General features: G+C 34.2%; 1 protein-coding gene across 4 annotated transcripts in view; it reads left to right on the forward strand.

Moving 5' to 3' along the window:
- Positions 1-25,447, forward strand: part of LOC124357607 (insulin-like receptor) — a 58,258-nt gene that overhangs the window by 27,233 nt on the left and 5,578 nt on the right. For 3 of the 4 annotated variants that reach the window (XM_046809538.1, XM_046809536.1, XM_046809537.1), the window contains exons 2-4: positions 6,687-7,260; positions 21,802-21,953; positions 25,294-25,424. In XM_046809538.1, the coding sequence (XP_046665494.1) occupies positions 6,828-7,260; positions 21,802-21,953; positions 25,294-25,424 (716 nt within the window). In that variant the 5' untranslated portion in view covers positions 6,687-6,827. Of the gene's footprint in view, positions 1-3,611; positions 4,041-6,686; positions 7,261-21,801; positions 21,954-25,293; positions 25,425-25,447 lie in introns of all 4 variants that reach the window. The other variant, XM_046809539.1, reaches the window with a different exon arrangement.

Raw genomic sequence — 25,447 nt, forward strand, 5'->3', positions numbered from 1 at the left:
TGCCCAACTCAGGTACTGATGACGGCGTACTATGGATTGATATACCCCCACCTGTCATACGGAGTGGTCTTGTGGGGAGGCTGTGCAAATACACATTTCTCTAGAGTGTTTACACTCCAAAAAAAAAAGCCGTTCGAAACAATTGCAAAACTACAATGGAGGAGAGTCGTGCAGACCAGCATTCAGAAAACTGAAAACTGTTGACATTACCCTGCCTCTACATTCTAGAGACGTCTATGTTTTTCAAGTCAAAATGCAATCTCATCAGAGGTAGTGATATACACTCATATGAGACTAGAGGCAGGGACAACTACCGAACTGGGAGACACAGGACGGTAGTACATGAGCGCTTGCCTTCTCAGGCAGGAGCTCAGTTTGTCAACAAACTGCCAAATTTCATAAAAAGTGCCGCAATGCCTAAGGCATTTAAAACTCGTCTGAAAAAGTGCATTGCTCTCAGAAGCTTTTTACAATACAGACGAGTTCATGGCACATGTTTGGGTGACCACATAATTGGCTGACTGACGCTGGTGCTAGAGTGGGAAATTCGAATAAATGAGCAGTAGGATGGATGGAATAAATTGTATGTACGAAAGTAACACCTAGATGTAATGTATGAATCCAAAATTTTAGCTTATTTTCTTCTTTGACAATTGCTATAACATGTACATGTTTCTAAAGCAATAAAATTATTATTATTATTATTATTATTATTATTATTATATAAACCAAAAGTCAAAGCTATACAATTTATCTTTATCAAAATATTAAAATAAGCGTTTCCATAGATTTATATTACTCTCATCTATATCTGAGATCCAAGAATATTTATTCTAAACGTTTGGGCAAAATACTTACGGTAGAAATCGAGGTAGTCTTCGCAAAAATAGCTTAATTACTCATGTTTCAATATCTGTTATAGGAATTTCACTATATTTACATCGACTCGTTCTACTCGTGTTGGTAACTATGCTTGATATATTTTTACTATTACGACGTTCAAGTGTCGCTACTTAGTTATTTTATAATCGGATAAATATATCTACTTGCTTGGAAAAAATATAACAGAACCTTACGAAGATTTTGATAGGACTTTGGCAAGGTTGTATGGCTTGTTGCACCTAACATTTCCACTACGTCATAATAATGTTCATATTTTGCCTTAGAGTTGTTTTCTGTTTATAATTTTATAAAATTTTTAATTTATTTTATAAAAGTAGAAATTTTATAAGATAAAGTATATTTATTTTATACTGGATAAAATAAATATACTGGACCCGCCACTAATGCAAGCAATGTGTGGCAAACCCTAATCTCTAGCTAAAATTACTATAAACATAATAAACTAATATATTTTGAAATTTCAAACTGGTTTCAAAATAAGGCAGCGGCGGTTCATTAAGATCGTTGCTATCTTTAAACTGTCTCCTCAATATTCAAACAGACAGAGTCCATTCAACTGATGTGCTGATGATCTAATACACTATTTATTTAATAGTTTACAAGTGATGTCTTAGTTACGTCATCAAAACAGCACAGTAAAAGTTTCAAGCCTAAAATAGAGTTTAAAAGTATATAATTTTGTATTTCTTTTCAATTTACAAAACTGTTTAGTGTGATCCAAGTGAACAAATCTTTAATATAGTTCACCTATACTTCCGCAAATTCGAAAATGATAAACGCTAGGCGTTATACTTCTTTCTAAAACTTGTTATTTGTTTCATAACTTAATTCACTATTAATGCCTATAATTAATTGAAATACTTAGTTTTAAACCTAACTCTTTATCCGATGAGACCGCCTTAACCTATTAGGTTTCGTTAAATTAATTGAGTGATAGCCTTTTAATGGGCTTTCAACCAGCGCACTGTTGGAACAAGTCTGAAACAGGTATGAGGTTCCTTACTTGAAATATATAGTTTTCGTTGTTGTGTTCTGTTTCAATTTCTAAAATATATTTTTCCGGCTTAGATATTCATCAAACAATAATTTGCCTCATTGAATTAGTTTATATATCGGAAAATTTGGTACAATAAATAAAACAAGTTTGTTAAAAAGCTTCATGGAAGCTACTGTATGTTTTTAAAATAGTCGTGAGAATAACTGCTGCTTGAGTGATAAGTCGTGTGTGCTCTGCGCAAGACTAGGGGAACAAGTGGTGTGGATTACTGAATAGACCCATCAATTAGGACACGAGGCTTGACATGATACACAAGTCATTCATAACAAGCCATTTCTGTGTTTGAGCTCTGCTTTTGAAATTGTTTGCTTTGACAACGCCAATTTCATTTTCAAGATGATTGATGTTCATTACCGATGATAAAATACTGTAGCAGGAGGTAAAAAATGGTTAAACAATAATTTTTTTTTGTATTCATATGGATTCCTCACTGAACTGGCAGCTTCACATTGATAGTCTTTGTTCTAAAGTGGAAACTTGCAATTTTTCTTTGAGATATCTTTCATCCTTTTTGGAATCACACGTTCTAAAATCCGCGCACCAGGGTTACTTTGTACCTTTGATGTCGTACGGTATGTTGTTCTGGGGAACGGCGTCGGTTGGAAACAAACTGAGAGTTTTTAAACTACAGAAAAAACTGTGAGATCGATATTTGGATTGAGATACAGAGACAGTTGTCGGGAGGTGTTTCACAGAGAACACCTTTTAACTTCTCCATCACTGTTTATCTACTTTGTATGCGTGTATACCTTCAAAAACTTCCATAATTATCCAGTTCATCAACATCAGTATCCAACCAGACATAAGGATCTTCTCATCATACAAAGTCATAACACTAAAATGATTAATGTAGCCTGCAACTAAAGAAAATAATATAATGGAAAGTCAATGTAAAGAATGCATGAAAAGATTTGATTTTAGCGCGCTCTTGCATTGAAGTACCCTCCCTCACAGGAACTTTTATTTTAAAACACTGCCATGAAACCTAGCTTAATGAACAAACAATGTGAATGTATCATATGGTAAGATGCACCGAGAAAAGTTTCTTCTTTAGACTTACCATTTTGCATACAACCTTACCGAATACTATTATGCGACACGTGGTGTAGTGTACTCATGCTTTGTTGTGAATAACAATGGAGTATGAAAATTAATATCCATTCAGAAGTTAGGTTTTAGAAATGAAAGTGGTGGATAATTTGAGAAAGCAGGCATTACATTATAGCACTAGTAGATTATATTACTATGTAATGTTAAAGTTTGAAAACTGACATAACAATGTATACGGTTCCGCGAAGTCTGTTTAGTTTCTAAATCAACAGTTACTCTCCTATCAGCAAATGTTTCTCTACAGTTTTCGTCTAATCTAGTGATATCCTACAAGGAACACAAATAACTTAGGTTTTTTAGCAAGTGTTTTAGTTTCATCAAGATTTCTGAGTCTCATTGACATGTTAGTGGCTTGAAAAATAAGTTCCACTATTAGTTTTTGAGCAAGATTATTTTGACTCATGATATATATTAAGCTCAGCTGAGATATAGTTCTTTCTCGCAAGAACTCACAATTCTCTGTTTAATATAAACTCCCCATGAAAATGTTTGACTTGGAAGTCCTGCTCCGTGATCTATAAGGATATTTCTATTTCCTCAGCCAGCGACGGGAGAGGTTCTACAGCGATGATAACTCTGTTCATCGCCCTTTTGTCAGCGTGGAGAGTCAGCAGTCGCATCTGCCCCAGCGTGGACATCCGGAACTCAGTAGAGAAGCTGGAGTTGTTGAGAGGATGTCGGGTGGTGGAGGGGCATGTCCACATCGTGCTGATGGAGCGGCCCGAGGAGGCGGACTTCCGGAACGTCTCTCTTCCGGAACTCCGGGAGATCACCGATTATCTCATGTTCTACCGGGTGATGGGTATACAGAGCGTCGGCCAGCTCTTCCCTAACCTGACTCTCATACGCGGCCACACGCTGTTCGCGGACTACGCTCTAGTGCTGTACGAAGTGTTTGATCTCAGTGAAGTGGCGTTGACGTCTCTCGCCCGAGTCACCAGGGGAGCTGTACGCATCGAGAAGAACCCCAGTAAGTATACAACAGGGTGTGGTCTATGTATACCTGCTGGCGACACACATGTTTGGTGTTTTGTTTTGGTGTTTATAATAAGTGTTCCTTCCTGAAAAAATCGAAAGTGATAAATTGACGGATTTATAAAACAATTTCATTGTACGAAGAAATACATATTACGATATGCAGCAACGTGATTATTACGGCATGCCATGAATTGAAACATCTCATTTATGTGAACAGTGTTGATATTGATTTAATTAATGCAGTCTCAAGGACTTCACTCTGCTAGTTACAATGTGTACCTATGTTTATTGTTGTACGATGTTTGCGTTTAAAGTGCATTTACAATTTAAGTTTTGGTTTTATTGTTAACAGCGGTTTTAGGTAATCACATAATTACTTGAAGGTTGAGGAATTAAAGATAAATGATTGTGTGTTTACAATTTTGACAATTTAGCGACATATTATAATATTACTAGGGACCTGTAAGTGTCCAATAGAGGTCTTCAGAGAATTCGTCCACCCTTATAAAATGATGGATAATTGTACAAGCTCATCATAGCAAGGTATGAGAAATTTCAAATTACAGGATGTTCCTATCTAACTGTGTTTATATAGTTAGGATATAACTATCTACTGTTACTGAAGGGTTTTCAACACCATCGCAGTGTCTTTAGCACTCGCAATGTTAAAACTGAGGATACGAGGTTTCTTGAACGCTAGTTTAGAAATTGAATGTATACATGTATAAATATTAATCCACATAAAACTGTTATTTTGAAGAATATTTTTATAATTAACGGAAAATAGAATACCAATATCTTCCAAACCTGCAATCTTGGATACATAACAAACTGGTTAAATTAGACCTGAAAGTTTTGTGAAATAGCTTAAGTGAATATATAAACAATTTGTTAAAACAAATACTGAGTACAAAACACCACTTGAATCGTAAAACGCTTCCTTAAGGAAACCAGTATCATGCTAAATTACAAGCCTCTTGCTAATGTTACTAGGGTAAAGTGTTTATTACACACTCACATGATTATTAACTATTCAGTATTGATTTGTCTCAGTTTACAAATTTATTTATTCTACGATTTTCTCGTCATTATGCTTCCCCTAAGACAAATGTAAAAATGTTCGCTATCGCTCAACTACACGTCATGGAGTGATAATGCATAATCATCGAACGCGATGTTGCTTATATAAAAATGAAGATTCATGCGCAGTTTCAGTTCAGTTCGTTTTTGAGATTATCGTGCGGATACATAGACAGACAGAAAAGAAGTTTTTTTCAACCAATCGAGTGTTAGGTTAGACTAAGATAGATATTGGTCAAAACTATTTTTCTGTAAGTGTTTGGGTTTGTATAAGCAGTGAACCTTTTTATATTCACGTTTTTATCGATTTCTCTTTTTATTTTAAAACTACTGCACTGCTCATTCTCTCTCATCCAATTTCGGGTTACTGTAAGTCTGAATGAAATATGAAATTTAGCATCTTTCTGTTGTAGGAGCTTAAAATAATGAAATGAAACGGTAGGACTAGCAAGTTCTTTCTGCCACTTAACGTCTCATAATAATATTAGACCTTGAATCAATGGATGACACAGTACAGTATTAGTGTATGGTGTTTAAGTGTTCCACAAAAAAAAAGAAAAAAAAAGATTAAGAGTGAACCCGCGGCATATTATATTATACAAGTATTTTGTCATTCATTTCTTCATGAATGTATTTTATCATTTACAAAAAGGTTTATGTCGCTCAACATCTCTTCTGTTCCAAATTGTTCCTTTATTTACTCCTGTAATCTGGAAACTATTTACGCACATAAAACAACACATTATTCGTTATTAAATTAATACGAATTAACTTATTAAATACGAATTTTCTGTACTTAGGAAATTGTTTTTCGTGTATGGTTAGTTAAGAAAGAACTTTAAAAGTGCCTAGACTCGGAGGACAACTTAAATTTGTCGTTTAATCAATTGCTACTTTCAACTTTTCAAAGATTTCGGCCTTGTGTAATAAGTTCCCTAAATTTAAAATTAATTTTCTAAAATATCTATACTCCTATATAACCGATATAATGTTTTTTGAGATAATGCAGTAGCACTATAACAATAACTACATTGTCTTTGAAAGTTTAAGTTAATTCTGAACATTTCATTATTTACTGTACAATTAGCAGAAGTTTTTTTGTCGATTTCTCAAAATTAACTTAATACGTGTCATAACAGAATATTAAAAGAATTATTTATGTGACTTACAGATTTGGTTTGGAATATTGTTATGGTTAAGTTACAGAACTTAATAAAACAGACAAGACTTCAATAATTAACGTAAACACAGCACTGATAGGTCTCTTTGACGCCTTCTTTAATTTAAAGTTCAGTCACGCGCCTCCAGAGATGTTATCTCCGCGGCATTTAAATTAATGTAGTCTCAAAGACATCAAACATTAATTTTAATAAGGCTTATCAAAACATCATTGCAGTATTTATAATCCTATTTTCATACGCAAGAGGAATACACTTAATTTGGCTGAAACAACTTTAATCAAAACAAATTTATGTTAATCAGGTGTGGTTTTTACAACTCCCTGAGATAACATCACATATTTTAAATAATTTAGATTTTATCTTTTTTATGCTAAAAGGTGTTAATTACATGAAAGTGTATCAGAACTAATATGAAATGAGGTACTCAACCGTACATACTCTGCTCGTTGAAACAGAAGAATGTTGTGAATTATTCAGAAGACACTAGTTAATGGTAATAAATCTAGACATAACAGTGAATGACCGAAGACACGATGTGGATGCCGACTCAGTTCGCTGCGCTCGTACTTCTGCTGCTCACACAGATGGGCTCAGCAAAGATATGTTCGAGTGTAAATGTGCGCAATACCGAGGCCAATCTCTCCCAGCTGCTGGGCTGCACGGTGGTCGAGGGCTATGTTCAAATTCTGCTCATGGAGAAGACCAACGAGTCCAGTTTCGAGCCCTGGTCGTTCCCCGAGCTGCGAGAGATCACCCAGTATCTACTCTTCTTCAGGGTGAAGGGGCTCCGCAGGATCGGTCAGCTGTTCCCCAACCTCGTGCGCATCGGCGGGGCGAAACTCTTCATCGATTACAGCCTCGTCGTCCACGAGATGTACAACCTGCAGGAGATCGGCCTCTCCAATCTTACTGAGATCTCCAGGGGCTCCGTCATCATCACCAAAAATCCAAGTAAGTAATTACAACCTTTCTCGTTTATATACTGGTAGTATGATACTGCATAATAGGATGTGGTCAACAAAAAACTTAATACTTTTGAAAATGATTACAATCGTAAAAAAAACAAAAACAAAAAAAACAAAAAAAACAACCACTAAGGTATGTTTATACTGAAGACGTATTATAGGCATTTAGTGAAAACATCCCAGATTGAAGAAGCGTGCTATACATATTCCTAGGTGAACTTGTTGGGTATATTTTGCCACCATTAAGGCGCCATATCAATATGGTGACCGAAAGGATTTTATCACATTTTCAGGATATCGGTGTTGATTATTTTTAAGTTTTTCGAGTCATAGGTACATTCATACATACATTATTATATGTTTCTAAACTGGTGTCCGAAAATCAACAACAAAAACTACTTTTATGCTGTAATAAAACCTACTTTTTACTAACATGTGTATAGAATATCTGTATAATTATCTTTATATGTTTACTTAAAGCATTGTTTGGTTGAAACATTTGGAATCTAAAAAATATCTCCTAAAGTTTTGGAAAAGTGAAGAACTTTTTACAATTATAAAATGTTAAAGGAAATACGAGTTTTATACTAATACAACAAAGATATAACTCTCATAACCACTTAAGAAAATGCTATATTTCTTTAGTTTACTACATTGAGGGTATGATAGTTATTTTATGAGCAACGTTATATAACCGTTATCTGACCTTTAAAGTTTAAAGATTACCAGGATATTACCCTAGTCACTTTTTATCGGTGTCGCAATATTTTCCACATTGTGTAACGTAATACTTTAATCATTGTTGAGGACGTATATGTACATACCTTTATATATTCCTAAACGAGGTTTAAATAGCACAGAATATTTTCATTACTTCTAATAAATAATATGATAAAACAAATATAATTATTATGCCTGACAATATGACAACGTATCATACCGAGAGTATTACGTTTAAAGTACGTTCAAGCTATTCATCTGTACATCATCCCAAATATATTAAAAATATAAAAGATTTAATAAATGGCACGATTCTCATTATTTTGTTTTAAATTAAAATGTTTACTGAGATATAAAGGTAGTGAGACATTAAGGTGGTTTTATTGATTGTATGATTTTGTATTTATTTACGAGCACAAGCTCGTCATACTTACCTAAAAAAATTTTTCACGCAGGCTATTATTTGACTGATACCCAATGCAGGTAGTAATAAAAATATTTAAATTGTAAAATCTTCTAAAACTGAAACATTAAGGTATATTAATAACAATTACATAGATGCACATGATTTCTCGTAGTTTGGAAGCAAAGTTTTGTTATATCTTAACGCGTTGTGATTTTTTAGGTTTCTGGATATTTAGAGAAAGTTTTAAACCTCAGATCACTGGTTATTATAATAATTACTGTGTAATGCAAACCACATTTCATAACTCAACGGCCCTACCAAGGAATATTGTACGATAAACTTCAGTTTATCTAATCTTATCAACACAGTAATGAATTTGGGGTCTAATTAGACAAACCTATATGTCAGGAAAGAGCTATAACACCCACAAACACAGCTTGAAGTAGAATTTTACAGATATATGTTTAATCACCTTTTCTAGGAGAACATTGTTTTGTTGTACGTTAAAGGCGGGAAGTGTTGAATCTGACACCTCAGAGTACCATAAAATTGCCGCTGTACATGGAATCTATATTGCTTTCGGGGACAGGAATCGGAAGCATGTGGCAAATCTAGAGGAAATTAAATAGATATATTTAAAATAATATACTAAAATCATATTCTCGGCTGAGAATAAGGCACTGAGAGAAGAGTTGGAGAGACTGCGAGACTTCACTGGACTACTCGACAGAGTCGGACCAATGGCTTCTCCAGTACTCCGACAACGTTTTTTGTCACCTCCATCCTTGACCGTACCGCGACCTGATTGAACTGCTTGCATTTCTCCGGTCGAGAGCACCATCCAATGTAATTCATATACCGTTTGTAGGCATCAGCGCTGCGTCGTGGATAGGAAACTCAACAGCCTTACAATAAGTATTGAGCTCCTTGGAAGCGAAGGTCCAAAGTCTAAAGGGAGAAATAAAAGCCGGGAGCATAAGGGAGCGGGGCGAAGGAGCTTGATAGTGTATACAAATAAAAAAATTGGTCTTTTTAAATAAAGAACAGATTTGAAGCGTTGGCCTCAAGACAAAATGAGTCAGGGACAAGAGATTGTGCTTCAATAGCCGAAAAAATTAAAACTCCTACAATCGGTCTGAAAAGGCATCTCACAGAGGGGAACAGTCACTCTCCTGACTTGGACGAGCTAGTGGGGGATGGACCGATGTGTGCGGTGTCTGTCTTGTAGGCCTGCGGCGGGCTTGTTGAACGCCACGGCCGACTTCCCACCAGTAATGGGAAGGGTCTTCTGTCATTGTCGTCGGCATCAATGATTGCCCATTTCCGCCAGCTAGCAGTGCAATCTATACTAACACCTGAAGGGGTTCATCACTTGTAAGCTAAGCACCGCCAAGGTTGTAGTCTCGACCCTGCCCCACCAACATATATCCCATGAATCTGTAGACAACACTGGAAAATGCTTACATGCGGTGTTCTGCGCAAGGTATCGTTGAGGCAACTTAACCACATTGGAGAGGAGCTTTTTTATTGCGCATATGATGCACCTCATGTCGAAGGGAAGAGGCTGCTGGTCGAATCGTTCCTGGAGTGCTTGCAGCGCCTGGATAACCCAGTAACGCCTACTATTCCATCCGCTGCCACATGCGAGTTACCTCTAGAGGAAAAAGTCACCCCACGCACTTTATTACCATATGTCACGAAACCTATTTAGACGCTGTGGGCAACGGCCTTGTGTCTAGTGCAAAACACGAACTGACTATCTCTGCAAAACAGTTTTTTAGGGACTCCACATGTCAAAGCCAGACTAAATGTCAAACAGACGCCTTACAACAACAACGAACTAAGCTACATAATTTATCAATCGAAGATCGTTTAGACTGCTCCACCAAAATGCCTAATCCGCTAATACAAAATACGTATTACTACTAATTTCGGAAGAACACAAGACATAATCGTTGTTACCGAAAATGGATTCAACGACAAAAACATTTATTTCTGCAAAATAAAACTTTTAAATCAGGTTAATTCTTATTGTAGACAACTGCCCAAAAGATGCGGGATCTTCATTTTTGTAAAAAAACTATATCAAATTCGCCTGCTCTCCAATCAAGGATACAAGTGCAAAAGGTTTCAAAGCTGTTAGGATCAAAGTCCATATCAACAAGTCACAAACAGTAATCTTTGGTATATCAAAGTCTCCCAACGGAAATGTAAATTTTTCACAATTATTGGTGTCTTTACTTAGTGGCTTTACCAACCGTCAGTGGAAATTCGTACCGGTGCGGTGGGAGAATTTAACATGATACATTGAACAACTCTGATCTATCAACCAAACGTTTTGTCGACGTGCTGCAATCGTTTGGCCTTAGTCTGTTATCAATCTCCGACGAGAGTGAACATTAACTACACAGCCAGTTATCGACAAATTCATCTCCCAATGTCGCAGTGTCCGTGGTTAATACAGCAATATCGGACCACTATGTCCAAGAGGCTATAATTCCTGGAAGACAAATTGAGAGAGAGATCCCAAAATTACAAAACCATAAGGGATTTGAGGGCTGAAAACATAGACCTCCTCAATATTTCTCTTGCTAAGGAACAATGATATTTTCAATATAGTCCAACCAATAGAACGGCAATTTTTAGATTTTAATAATGATTTAATTTTAATTTGAAAGGAAGAGTTAACCAAATTATTCACCAGCTCCCAGGTAAAATTCAATATATCTTATTCTATTTGTCCATGTGGCTCATAAAAAAGACGTACACGGGTATGAGACAGAGACAGCTACCAAACTGGGAAACACAGGATCGTGTATAAGTATACTTGCCTTCGCTGGCAGGTATCCACTTTATCAACCAGTTGCCAGATTTCATTAAAAATACATCAATGCGTAAGGCGTTAACGACTCGTTTCAAGCGATTTTTTCAGCGTCTATGGCATCCTAACACGTCGGTGAGTATTTACATATAATTGAGAGACCACCCAAGTGGAATTTGACACTAGCGTTCACAGTGGAGAAAATTGGCGGATATATAAATGGAAAATGCATGTGTGCAAAATCATTGTCTAATAAATGTCGAAATTCTAATATCAATAATTACTTTAGCCGTATGATTTATATTGTTCATGGCAATAAAAGATTTGAATGAGGTATTGGGAGTTGTATTATATTTAGTTTACTATTAACTTAGTACTATACAAGTCATACTAAAATTTAAGTTTACCCGGAATAAGATGCAGCTCATAAAAAACTCTGTCAGTTTAGGACAGCTAGCTAATTCACATACCTGGGTGGGTCGTGATCGGGTTCTGCGCCGAGAGCCATAAAACATTATTTAAAATGATGGATCGCAGCAAATTGTTAATGTCTCATTTACACTGGCGAACATTGCTTTTCTAACGAAAGCTGTAACTATTACCTTTATTGAATGGCTCTTGAAAATAATAATAAAGCCAGTTTGCAAGAACGAAACGAAATAAAGATTGGATTACAAAAAGATTACTTTGAATAAATGAACAAAAAGTTGGATAAATTCAAAGAAATTGTCTCGTATGGAAATATGAAGTTAAAAAATTGTTCATAAAACAGGAATTTGCATTTTAAAGCGGCAATAGCAACTAAAACTTTTCCGATACAGTAATTATATCAGATAAGTGCACAGACGCATGCAAATTAATTATAAGCAATACGTTTAATACAAAATCGTCATATAAAATCTCTTGAAACTGAAGTAAAAGTAGTAATTACAATTTCTTACGTATTTACTACTTTCAGACAATGCACTTTCAACAATAGGACATAAACGTTATCATTCACAGTTTAATAGGGCACCTACGCACACTTTAGCCAATGGGAGCTGTTGCTGTTTTATCTTTGACAATATGATAAGGTCGGCTGGGGCTATAAACATTGAACAATCAAGGAATGAAATATTTAGTAGTTTGTAGAGTATTTTTATTTAAGACGTAAAACCTGTCACGAATTACAGTGGTACGTTGAAAGATTTGTAGAGATAGCCTATTTATTCAAAGGTTAGTTTTCAATTTTTAAAAATCGAAATAACGCCAGTACTTAATAAGGTGATAGAATTTCTGTTGGTGTACTAAAAAAGATTCTGGTTTTAATAAGTTAATCAGTATAGTAATTTTATAAAGTTTATTAATGATTGAATACAATTTGTTAAATGATTGACATTTAGTAAGGGCAAGGCAAGCTGGTTGCGTGATTTTTAGAAACTATAATAAATTTTTTGTAAAATGTACAATTATGAGTATTTGAACGGTGAAGTACACAAAATACTTATTTTATGAACATTATTTAAAAGTATTGAAAGAATTAGAAATATCAAAGCATGCGTTTGGATGCTTACTACTTGTGTGTTTAAAATGTACGTCTCCTATAATTGTACGGTTGTGCATGAGGTTGTATTGTTACATTGTTGTAAAGGGCCTAAAATTAAGATAAAATTTCGAGGTTTCAATAAATATTCCACACAACTAACTTGGTCTTCTCCGAGATGTTTTTTTTCTCAAGAAGGCTTAGCGGATTAACAGGATCTAAGACTTGGGGAGGAGTGGAATCCTGAGCAACATATTTCAAAGTATAGTATTGATAGCTAATCTAATCCGATAGTAGTAGAATATACGGCGGAAAACTGAATATATTTTATGGGCCATTACTTTTTAATTTAAATAAAAATATCGTAAAATATTATATACGGTGGATTTGGGGATTATCTACTTTTACAGTAGATAACTCTGCACAGCGTACCGGCTAACTACCTCGCAATAACGACTGGTATTATTTTTGTAGTTACCACACTAAATTAAAAGTACACAGTATCGTCCATTAGTTATAAATATACCGTAGAGATTACATATGTTATTCCGTCGGGATCTTTAAAAATAAGTATAATAAACATTAAAAAATGAGCGTGCCCTTTCTTTAGTTTAATGTGTGTATTATTTTAAAATAAATTATTACTCTTTGTAATTTATTAATTTTAAACTATTATAGTTTACACTGAACAACGTTGCTATTGTACAAAGAGAAATGTGTTCAATGTATTTTACGTCAATATTGAATAAAAGTATTCAACTGAATGTTGAAAATAACGATACGAATGGTCTACAAATAAATTATAAATTGAGGTTTGTTCTAGACTCAAATCTAACCCAAGGAAACGAAACACACGGAACAAAACTGCTTTTTTACAATAATCTTGGACATTCATGAGTTCATGGATATAACCTAAAATGACATTTAATGAAATAAATATTATTGTACGGTTGATTTTGGCGGCTTTGAAGTTTAGACTGAAGGTCTCAAGTCCAATATATTTGTCCTCCTCGGATATATCGCAAAGTAATGGTTTAAAAAATTATATTTTGCAGAAATAACACATTAACTTATTTTATTTTTAGATCCTAAAATAAAATCCTGAGTGTCAAATACATTCGCCACCCAAGTAATCTCCGGGTCCATGGTGTTCAACTGAAAACGGCATGGGTATTCATGGAATAAGGCACAACATATAACGTATTGTATGCTTTTAAAGCCAAGAAGATTGAGCGCCATGTCAAAAATCTTTTTATACAACGACCCTGCAAGTTTTAGAATATAGTTTAATGGATGTAAAAACATTAATAGTGATGTTCTGTGGGAAAATGCTAATCGATTAGACAGGTGTAAACAATGGAGGTAAGTAAACAAAGGTTCAGGAAATCCATTTTCTTACAATTTACTTGCTTTTACGCCTTTTGAGTCAAGGCGATCAAGGTTCAAAACTATTTTACACTAAAATATTATGAAAATATGTGTGGAATTCAAGAATTTTAACTCATTTCCTACCAAGAACGAATTTATTTTGAGCCATGATGGTTGTAATTACAAGAACATAAGCTTGTGTGACCTACACGTCTTAGGAATTCGTGGATTTAGATTTTCATCTAAATCTGCGCATCCATTGGCATGAAAAATTTTAACTTAGGAAATGTCATAACACTTTATTAGCCCTGAATTCTCAGTAGTTGGAAAGACAAGCAAACAAGTCGGTTAACCATGTCGCAGACGTAACAACAACATGATGTTACGATCAAATCGAATTTATATGGATAGAAACACTTGGCTCTTGATAGTCGAGGTTTCGATATTGCCTAACAGAATCAGCAAGTTGGCATATTTTTGGATTCGGTTACTTAACGTTTCTCAGATCTCAAGCCCTTGAATAACGAACCTTTGGTATTGTGATTATGGTAGAATACATGAGTAAAACGAGTTCAAAATATTAATTGCATAAATAGCTGTAGCCTTAAAATTATACAACCTTAGCATTAAACTATGTCTTTATTCCAAATTATATCTTGTATTTTTACCGCCGTCCACAGCACTCAAGCTTTGATGAATCTTGTAAAGGCATCATATTTTATTCACAGCTCGGAAACTTTCCTGGGAACCGATCCGCTTACGGAACTAATATACATAAATTAACTTTTACCCCGACACCGTGAAAGGGCTATCTATTATTATAGCGACAAATGATTTAATAATGGAGACCCAAATAATAGTAACAAAGATAATGTTAATGTAGATCTTTATTCCTCTCATCTGTATTTTTATAGGTCCTTATTTCTCTTTTATTTATTTATTTATATACGGCATACACCATTTTACAACAAATGTTAAATCCGATTCAACAAGAAATAAATTATCTTATAATATAGTATAACAAGCAATAATACATTTAAAGATAACAAGCAATAAATAAATAACACCAAATATATGAACAATTAGAAAATATGGCAATAATCATAGCAACGATTTATGTATGTGTGTGGAGAGGGTGCGTGCGAAGGGGGCCTGAGGTGTGTGTGCGTATATATGTATGTGTGTATAATTAAATCTAACTTGCAATAGAATATGAAGTTTCAACAAGCAATAAAGTATCTTATAATATATTATAACAAGCAATAAATACATTTATAATATGTAACAAGCAATAAACAATAGATAACAAGCAATTATAAAACTTCTGATTACAGTACAATCACGATGCCAGAATGTGTAGAGAAGAATCCCTCATGTACTAAATTTTGTCATCACACTGACATGTGACCCTCTAAAGGCGTCACCAATCACTCATCACCAACCCCATCATTTGCAGTAAGAAGGCGCACGGCTTGGCTACGAAATCGAGCCACACCAGGAGAGAAAAAGTCCACAGATCCACCCATCTCATTGCCGAGTTGCAAAAGGCGTGGGAGCGTACTGCGTTGCTGGTATAACGTAGAGTACTGAAGCCTCTCAAACAAGTCCTGGGATCTTGTATGACCAGGAATGTGAAAAGGAAGATCCAGTAACAGCTCAGGGCAGCCCACAACACCATTGATCAACTTCATGAGGAGAACTGAATCTTGAATCCTTCTGCGAATGTCTAAGTCATGAAGACGGAAGTGAGACTTCAGCAGTGGTACAGGACTTCAAGGTAGTTGTATCCCATTCGGCAGCCAACAACTCTAATGAACCGAACCTGGACTCAATATCCGATATGAGCGTAGATTGATACGGAGCCCACACAGAAGAGTTGTACTCCAGGAGCGGACGCACTAGTGTCTTATACAATTTCACTAGAGAGTCAACATACAGCCCCCCAGAGAAACGAAAGACGAAGCCAAGCGTGGAGTTGGCTCTCCTGCAAATGAACCGCACATGCTCATCGGAATGGAGAGTTGAAGTAGTTACGACACCAAGGTCCTTCATCTTCCAGACTCTGTGGAGAAGTTCGCTGCCAAGGTAATAGTCATGAAAAAGTGGATTCCGAGATCTGGAAAAGGTCATAACTGAACATCTTGATATGTTCAGGTCCATAGAGTTTTTAAAGCACCAGTGCTCCACTGCCCTTAATGACGACCTGAGACGGTCCACATCATGGCCCGAGGAAGATTCCAGAAAAAGCTTAACATCATCAGCAAATAGAAGATGTTTGGCGGTCAGGGCATCACCAATGTCGTTGATGAACAGGTTGAAAAGGAAAGGTCCCAGATGTGACCCTTGAGGAACTCCTGACTCAGCACTAACGGGGTGAGAAATAGCAGTACCACACCTGACCCTCAGCGTTCGACCCTGAAGATAGGATTGGAAAAATTGCAGGAGAGAAATGGAGAATCCTAGAGAGTCCAAATAGGCCATTAGGTGCTTGTGACTAACCCGGTCGAAGGCTTTGGCGAAATCCAGATAAATGCAGTCCACCTGCCGACCTCTTGCAAATGCTGAGGTAATGTAGTGTTGAAAAATGATGAGGTTAGTGGTTGTGGATCTCCCGGAGCGAAAGCCATGCTGCTGCGGCATTACTAGGTGTTTAAGCTCAAATTCAAGTCCATCTAACACCAGACTCTCAAAAACTTTGGACAATGTGTTTAAAATAACAATCGGTCTGTAATTCGATGCAAGGGTACTATTGCCAGATTTGAATATTGGAACTATTTATCCTGTCTTTAAGCAGTCTGGAAAAATACCTCTGGAGAAGAATATGTTGAAATAAATATATAAATGAGGAGAAATCACCACACTGCAATATTTAAGCACCGATGGAGGAATGGAATCGGGACCTGCCCCTTTGTTTGGATCTGGCTGGCTAAGCTTACGCTCGATGGCCTCAACTGAAAGGCACAAGGTTGTTAAGACTTAAAAATATAAAAGTAATAGCCTTTTCTTATCTTTCATAAACAATATGAAAGATATGTTTACCTCCTAAATTAAACAAATTATCACGAGAACTGTGATGTCTATCTGTTTAGTAAGAGTTAAAAGTATATTACACTAATAATATTTATTTTATAAGTACATTATGAGTTTTTATCCATGAAGTAGAGTATTATCTGATTATTATATTTTATCTTATTATTAGTGTACTTTGTATCCTATTTATACACAACCTAAATGCATTGCGGTTTAAATATTAATATTGTTTGTCAGAATAAATCATTCCAGATAAACATCGAGAAGGCCATACGTGGTATGAAGTAGGCTATTACTTTTATATTCTTGACATAATGCATGGTTGCAAATTTGAAATTACGAGGACCACTCCATGGTCTTGATCTTATCACGTTTATAAGACGGTTATTTTGTTTGAATAGCATTACCATGCAAAACCAGGTAAAGTGAGCCTTCACAAACTTCTACAGTGCCCTATAAGACTTCAGTTACATTGTTTCAATGTTGACTAAGGTTTGCAGACGCGGTCGAAGCATACACATTGTGTTTTATCTTTACATGGCACTGATAAGTTGCCAGACACAGACGTTACCTCTTGTTTTATGCAACGCTGTGTTTGCCTATGAATGAGAGAAATTTTCTCTTGAATTTCTGTGATTTTGAACACCTGATAGGCTAATTTAAATCTCGTTGTGGTTTCGATATTGATTTTTACCAGCCATTTTTTCCAAGTGTTAGAATTTGACGAGGTACTTCGGACCTAAGAACTAACGCTTTAAAGGATTAAAACCTTCTAACAGTAAAGATAAGGATATTGTTTCTTCCCAGGATGTTATAAATAACACAAGGGCGGTCGCAATAACACTATGTTATAAGTATACATTATTGAAACAATAAAAATACAAATACATGTTTTATATATTATTCACAACTTAAACATCCAGTTGTAAAAGGAGATCCTTCTTTGCAAATATCATGATATAATATACTAAAAATTCCAAGATAAAACACTTCTTAATTTAATATAGTTTGAAAAAATATATAGTTTTTAAGAGTTATTTCATGAATAAACGGCATATTAAAAAAATGTAAACTATACAATATACTTAGTATTCGATACTCAATCGAAACACATACATGTTCCAAATTTACCTAACACATTCTCTAAATAGTTCAGCATTTTATAAAATGTACTACAATTTAAATCCAATGATGCTTTACAAATAGTATAAACTGAGTTCATGGCTACCAACATGAAAGCACCATTTAAATATGTCCCTACGAGTCTTCAGCCAAAATGTTCCTAATAGTAAGTTTATAAATTAAGAACTCAATATAAATAAACATATAAATTTAATAATTTATGGAAACAAAATATACGTCCAGAATTATGGATTTGTTTTAAATTTTATATTTTATGCTTTGTTAAGCTATACATGTTTATCCAGGCAGACACAGTGCGTAAAACTGATAACTATATGGTTGAAGTATTTTGCTGGTGGATATATTTTAATTTGTATCATTAGGAATGTAGGAATGTGTATTAAATGGATTCATAATAATTAAGCCTGTCCTAACTTTGCTATTTAAGTGTTGTTGGTCTGGAACTACTGTAAATTTTTAAAAATTGGACTTTATTATTGTGATGCAGCATAAAATTTTGGTGTACTTGGTTGCCTTTACAGCAAATGTATATTAGTATTTCATTAAGAAATCTAATTATTTATTTGAATAATTGAAATTAGGAATGTGTAAGTGGAAAGGCGCGAGCACGTACAGTAAAGGATTAATACCACCGACTCTGAGCACTGCAACGTGGGTGGTCTTATCTTTAGTTGCCTTCATTACTTGATCGAAGTTTAAAGCTGCACGTACCTTTATACGTGTTTAGTCTTCCGGGGGTTCATCTAAGACAATCCTGGTTTTACTCTCTATATCATAAACATAAAACTGTTTTCATTATTAACAAATTATTTATAAGAATAATATAAGAAGTATACTCTTTCTTAAAGTTTTTAGTAATGAAATAAAATAAAACTCTTCAAAAGTGTTCACTAGACATTCTGAATTTTGTATTTAAGTATCTATGCCCCCTTTCCTAAAATAGTGGGGAGAAGGTGTAACTCTAAATTTTCAAACTCCCATCTTCCTAACCTATCAAATAAAAGACATAATCCACCTACAGTTCAAGAACACCTTTCATTTCATCTCTGTAGAAAATTGAAAGAGGTTACATGGGTAAATGTTTTAATTTAGTACTATCGATTTGAAAATGATGCCCCTTAAGTACGATTACATTTTCCATATATACCTTTCTACAAATGGAAAATGTAATCGTACTTAAGGGGGGTAATATATATATATATATATATATATATATATATATATATATATATATATATATATATATATATATATATATATACCTCCATGGGCCGTCAGGTCTCGGTTTAAAATACATATACGATTGTACAGGTTTATGTGTGTGTGTATATATATATATATACACACACACATACATATACTAAAAAACTATATAAACCTGTACAATATTTGTATTTACTGTTTGACATGACACTAAAAAGATAGACGTGATGAATTTGGATTTTAGGTCTGAAATGGTGATACTCATAGATCGTATCTGTATTTTAAACCAAGACCTGACGGTCCATGCAATATTATTCTGCGTCTTGGCAAACATTGACATAAGGAACCAAATTGTTCTACTCTGAATCGAATTTCGCTACAAAACGCATAACAATTCATATATAAGCTAATGTATATATAACATATATTTTTCCATAAGCGGGTTTTGGACAAATTTTTACGCGAAGATTAAATTCTAAATACATTTCAAATTTTTTTTAATGAATATAATCACACATACTGTCTAATATATTCTAATTATTTAATAAAGTTCAAGCATAAAAAAATTAGGTTAATGATTTCCTGTCCAATTAAGAAATTAATGAATAGATTATGTTATCGTTGATACGATAATCGTCATACAATACATACAACTCAAGGTCAAATTCAGAAAATGCAATAACGGAAACACAACAAATTGAGTATAGAAAATAAATTTAAACATAAGGTTTTGAGAGATTCATCAGACTGGGCGTGTTAAAATTGTTGTCATGTCTGGTATTTTACCACCGCCCTTGGCACGTAAGCTTTAAACTCAACCTCATAAAGCTGTCTCATTATCTTCGTCGACAAGACATTTATTGCCGACTGATACGCATACAAAATAAAGTATACAGAAGATTGTCACCGGTCGGTGCCATGTTGGCCGCGAAATGGGTAAGAAATATTGTATACAAATAATACTAAAATAAATTATTGTCTTAACTGTAATGGATTATTTCTCCTTATACTAATAACTCACTATGTATCTGGGGAAATAAAGTGATATATTCCAAAATATAACTATCAATTTAGTTATTCAACAAAGTTACTGTAAATGGATAAACGCAATTGCGCAGTAGGCAAGATTTTTCTGATTTGGCTGAAATCATCTAATACTGAATTAGTCCTTCCGGTGCAATCAAGTATAATTAATTAATTCTCTTGGGATTTATATGTACTCAGTATCTCAAAAACATTTCGAGATACAAAATACTATTATAAAAAAGTTGAGGCAATATTATAAGCATTCTAGAATAGTTTTAGTTTTTCCCTATGTTCATAAATAACATAGTAGTGAATTTTTTAAAGTTTAAACGGCTGCGAAATTGGAAATGAATGACGCACCAAGGTTGCCAACTGACTAGGCCGAGACATTTAAAAAGTAAATGTATTACCAAGTTTCAAAATTTGAAGGGGGTTGATGGTTTTGGGCTCTGGGTAGTCGTGTTCGGGGAAGGTGAAGTCAATAGGCTGATTCGGTAAATAAAGTCTTAAAAAAAATGCTTTTTAATAATTTTTAACGCGTCTACATTTTCTTGCGGTAACTTTGTTTAGTCAATAGGAGATAAGAGATATTGTAAAATTTGAAAGTATGTCTTAACATGTTAAATGTTTTATTGTATATTTGCCAACTAATTAATAGAGGCAAAAGAGGTTAAAACTTATGAAATTGAGTAATGTATCAATTTTTATCCGTGACAAGATGCAAATGATTAGGAAAATATTTTAGTTAAACATCAAAATATGATCCGGTAAAAAGTTACTCTACGAATGGTTTTAAAAAGAATGTCTGTTTACGTCTTTGCTTATATCAATATTATGGATACATTAACTGACACATGAAACTCATCGACGGTTATGAGGATAGTTCTTGTAATAACTCTATGACCAAATTTATAAACATCAAAATGCAAATGGATAAAAAAGTCCAAATTTATGTGGATGCTAAGTTCACATTGTCAACTGGAATCTGATTGCGAAGTGTTTTACGTGCACTTGAAGAATTATGTGATCAAGATCAAGTATGGTCTGGACTGTTCGGGCAGGTAATGCATCTGTTCTGAAAGAGATTAGAATAGTCCTTACATTAATTCAATGACCTAATGTTTCAGGCTACATCTTTAAAGTAGATTGGAATCGGATTGTCAGTTGAGCTCATGTGAAGAACTTTGTGTCGGTGAACAAAGTCGCTGCTGACTGCCAGGGCTACTAGAGCAACTTCCTGAAAGTTATGAGATAGTCCTTGGAGTAACTCAGTTATGGAATGTTTTAGGTCTGTGCTACGTCAATACTGTGAATTGGGATCTGATTGCCAAGTGGGATACCTTGAAGAATTATGTGGCCAAGAACAAGGATGCCACAGACTGCCCGGGTTGTCAAAGCAACTGTCCTGAAGGCCTCTGTTGGAGCGGATCGGAATGCCAGGTATGTTTGGTTTCCGGTTGATTTTGAGCCAGACTTAAGCTAGTAAATACAAATCCTTATTGTAATCGTGAAGTTGATAATAATCAGAAATTGCAGAAATACAAATACCTGCAAATGAATTACATTTATTTTGGAGTTTGCAAATATAGCTTTATTACTTCTATTCAATATTTATACAAGTAAAATAATAGAATGTCTTAGTAATCAACTATACAATAGCTTTACAACATGCATTACCTTTAAGGTAAAATATTTCTAACAATGGTTTTAAAATATTATGTACATGTGTGAAAACGATTATAAAATTACGATTAATCGGATTGAATAATAGTATTTTGAAATATTAATTACACTGGCTAAGAACGTCGACCCTTGACCGTCTGGCACACCTTGAAGTAATGCCAGATGCATCGTGTATGAAGCCAAAAGTATTTTTGGGCCCACATTGGCACATAAGACACCAATTGAAAACGTAATTACCACTCTAGGTTTTCAGAATTATCTCATCCCCCATTCACATATACGATAACTCAATCAATACATTCAGGTTGTTCAAAAAAGTTAGGGAATAATTTGGATACGATTAAATAGATACAAATAAACAAAAAATCTATTTAGGTCTATTTAGTTTTGTTCAGCGTATGTTTGTCTATCTGTATTTTTTATAATAGTTTAAACTCAGAAGTGGTTTCACTTACGGTGTTGTACTTTTGTATGTCTTATAGGATGTAAATTTCTGCTGAAAGAAAAATATATCTTTAATAGCTTTGAAATGATGGTATTTTATAAAGCTTAAAGCAAAATTTGACGAAAACCGTCCAGAAGAGAAAAGATCGTCAATGCTCGTATAAAGACAAACAATGTTATACCTAATTTGTTATAAACTGATTGATTGAATTAGAACAAGGTTGAGTGCCATATTGGAGATTGGTGACAGTGTTAGAAAGTTTAGAATATTTTTAATAGTTATAATAGACATGTACTTATATTTTCTGACATGTACTTTTTGATATGTGTTTTAATAAACACAATCCAAATTATGTACAAGAGCCACAGGTTGCAACTTATGTGTTTCACTGGGGAGGATGGATGTTAGAGTGGGCGAAACTCCACATTCTAAAATTATTAATGTTAGGCTTTATGTTATGAGAGTTTGGCTTTCGAATGCCTAGCCCTGTGGGAGGCACACAACCCTTGCCCACTTCGATTGCAAAATTCTGTAATAATGCTAGTTTCCCCTTTTTTTCCGAGATGTAAATGGGCCTAGGCATGTAAAATACCCAGGTATCGAAAGTCCAGGGTGAATAACCAGGGTGAATACTTATGTAAATATAATATCCTGGTATTTTGAATTATAATTCAAACTCGCGTCTTGAAGAAAGTTCAATCTTGTAAAATTAAGTTAGAGTTTTACAGCACCAGAAAGTTATTAAAATTAACAGAAATTAGAATTAGGACTTAGAACGTTAAAATATTAGGAGATAGAATGAAATAGGTCTACAGCTCCCTCTAACCTGAAAAGTTCAGGATACACTCTATAAAAATTATGAATGCAGTTTTAATATTTCAAATCTTGATTAACATAATTTAAAAATCTTCGACACGTATTTAAATTGTTGTTATTAGACCTATTCTTACTATAGAAATAGATAGCATCCTTTTTGTTGTTATTTTCTAGTATTGAAGTTAAAGCTTTTGTTAAAGTATTTGAAAGATTTTGTTATAAATAAATACTGTCTCATTAAAAATAAGCTGAATTAATTTATTTGTCTGAGCGTTAGCTAAACCACCCGAGTGTTTGAAACCGTTTCATTTCTGTGTCCACATGAATCTTGATAACGAATTTCATCATTTGTCTTGAAATTGTGCAAGAAGCTTCATCTATTTATATACAACATCGAGTTTGATAATAGAGCATGTCACTCCAAAGAATTTCGCTGAGTGAAAAAAGAAATGTTTATTGATATTTTAGGTATCCATGATGGGAACTAAAACATTTATAAACAAACCGATTACAGTCAATTGACCTTTTAACGTGTGACATAGTAATACATGTAATGAGGTTACTTTGTTGGATTGTTTCTTAAGTCTTTTGTTATCGCTCTATTGGGTCCTTTGATTCTCAGTTTTGTCAGTTTATTCTTCATCATTTCGCGTCAAAAGTGCCTTTATATCACTTTAGTACACATACAAGTACAATTAAAAGACAAATATTTGTATACAAGTATAAAAACACAACATTTAGAATAAAAAATATAAATCAGATGGTAAGATATAAACCAGAGACATTGTTCCAGTGTAAAAAATGTAAACCATTAAAACATTTAAAGAAATAATAAATAAAATATCAGTAAAATAATTATAAATAACCAAAAATGCCCAAAAGAACATTTTAGTTTTCTTGTAGATTCTAAGTATAGGCTAATTAATATTACTAATTTAAAATGTCTGTGTAAGAATTCTTGTTTATTTAAATCTTCATCAAAACAACAAAATGTGATGTATAAAGATAGAAAAACTGAAAAATAACCTTTTACGTTACTTAAAAGACCATTGCGTAAATATAATTTTTATTCACTTTCATACTAGGTATTTACCCGGCCCACATTACTGGCAATGGTTGATGACGGAATTTTCCCTAAACCCCTTCTTTTTCATCAGGGTTATTGGCAGAAGGGACCAATAACACTTCTCCGGGTAGACATATCCGACTAGATATCTTGTTACTAGGGAACACAAAAGACCTTTTAGTTTATATCACGGATATTTTCATTCTTGAACAACATCTTGGTATTACTGATGTAATATACTGTGAATCAAGCAGTAACATTTGTCACTGTTAGTTAGTTAGCGGGTGGGACATTTTAGTAGGTAATGTTTCAAAACGAAACCTTGTCTATGTTTTTTTAAATGATGTGATTTAACTTTAAAATATTATTAAGAATATATAGATATTTTCCCACGATTATACGTTTTAATAGGTTAAGTTTGTAAATCGATCACAAACACTCATGGTTTACTAAAAATTAAATATTGAATGGAAGTTTTTTAAATTTAGAAATGCAAAATTAATAGGATCACAATTATACAGAAATATGAAAATATTTCACGATGATATTCGTTATATACTATTTACGTTTATAGCAAAAAAAGAAATAAATTTTCAGTAGAAAGTGGTGGCTCTGCTGAACATACGCCTGAACACCTTATTCCTTCATTAATTTCTTTAGCCACATCATGTCAATAGTTCAAAGTTCATGTAAATGTTCAGTTTAGAATCTCACATACATAAATATATAATTGTAAGAGACCCATAAAGTAAAAGTCGCATATGTTTTAGATCCAGCCGGAATCACACTGCCACCCACTTTGTCTGGGAGGATGCTCTGGCCCAGGACCACGAGACTGCAATTCTTGCCAAAGACTCGTCACTGTAGACAACGAGTGCGTCGAACACTGTCCTCTAGGAACGTAAGTCGTATGTCGGTAGTACA

Source organism: Homalodisca vitripennis, chromosome 3, assembly GCF_021130785.1.
Source record: "Homalodisca vitripennis isolate AUS2020 chromosome 3, UT_GWSS_2.1, whole genome shotgun sequence".
NCBI lineage: Eukaryota > Metazoa > Arthropoda > Insecta > Hemiptera > Cicadellidae > Homalodisca > Homalodisca vitripennis.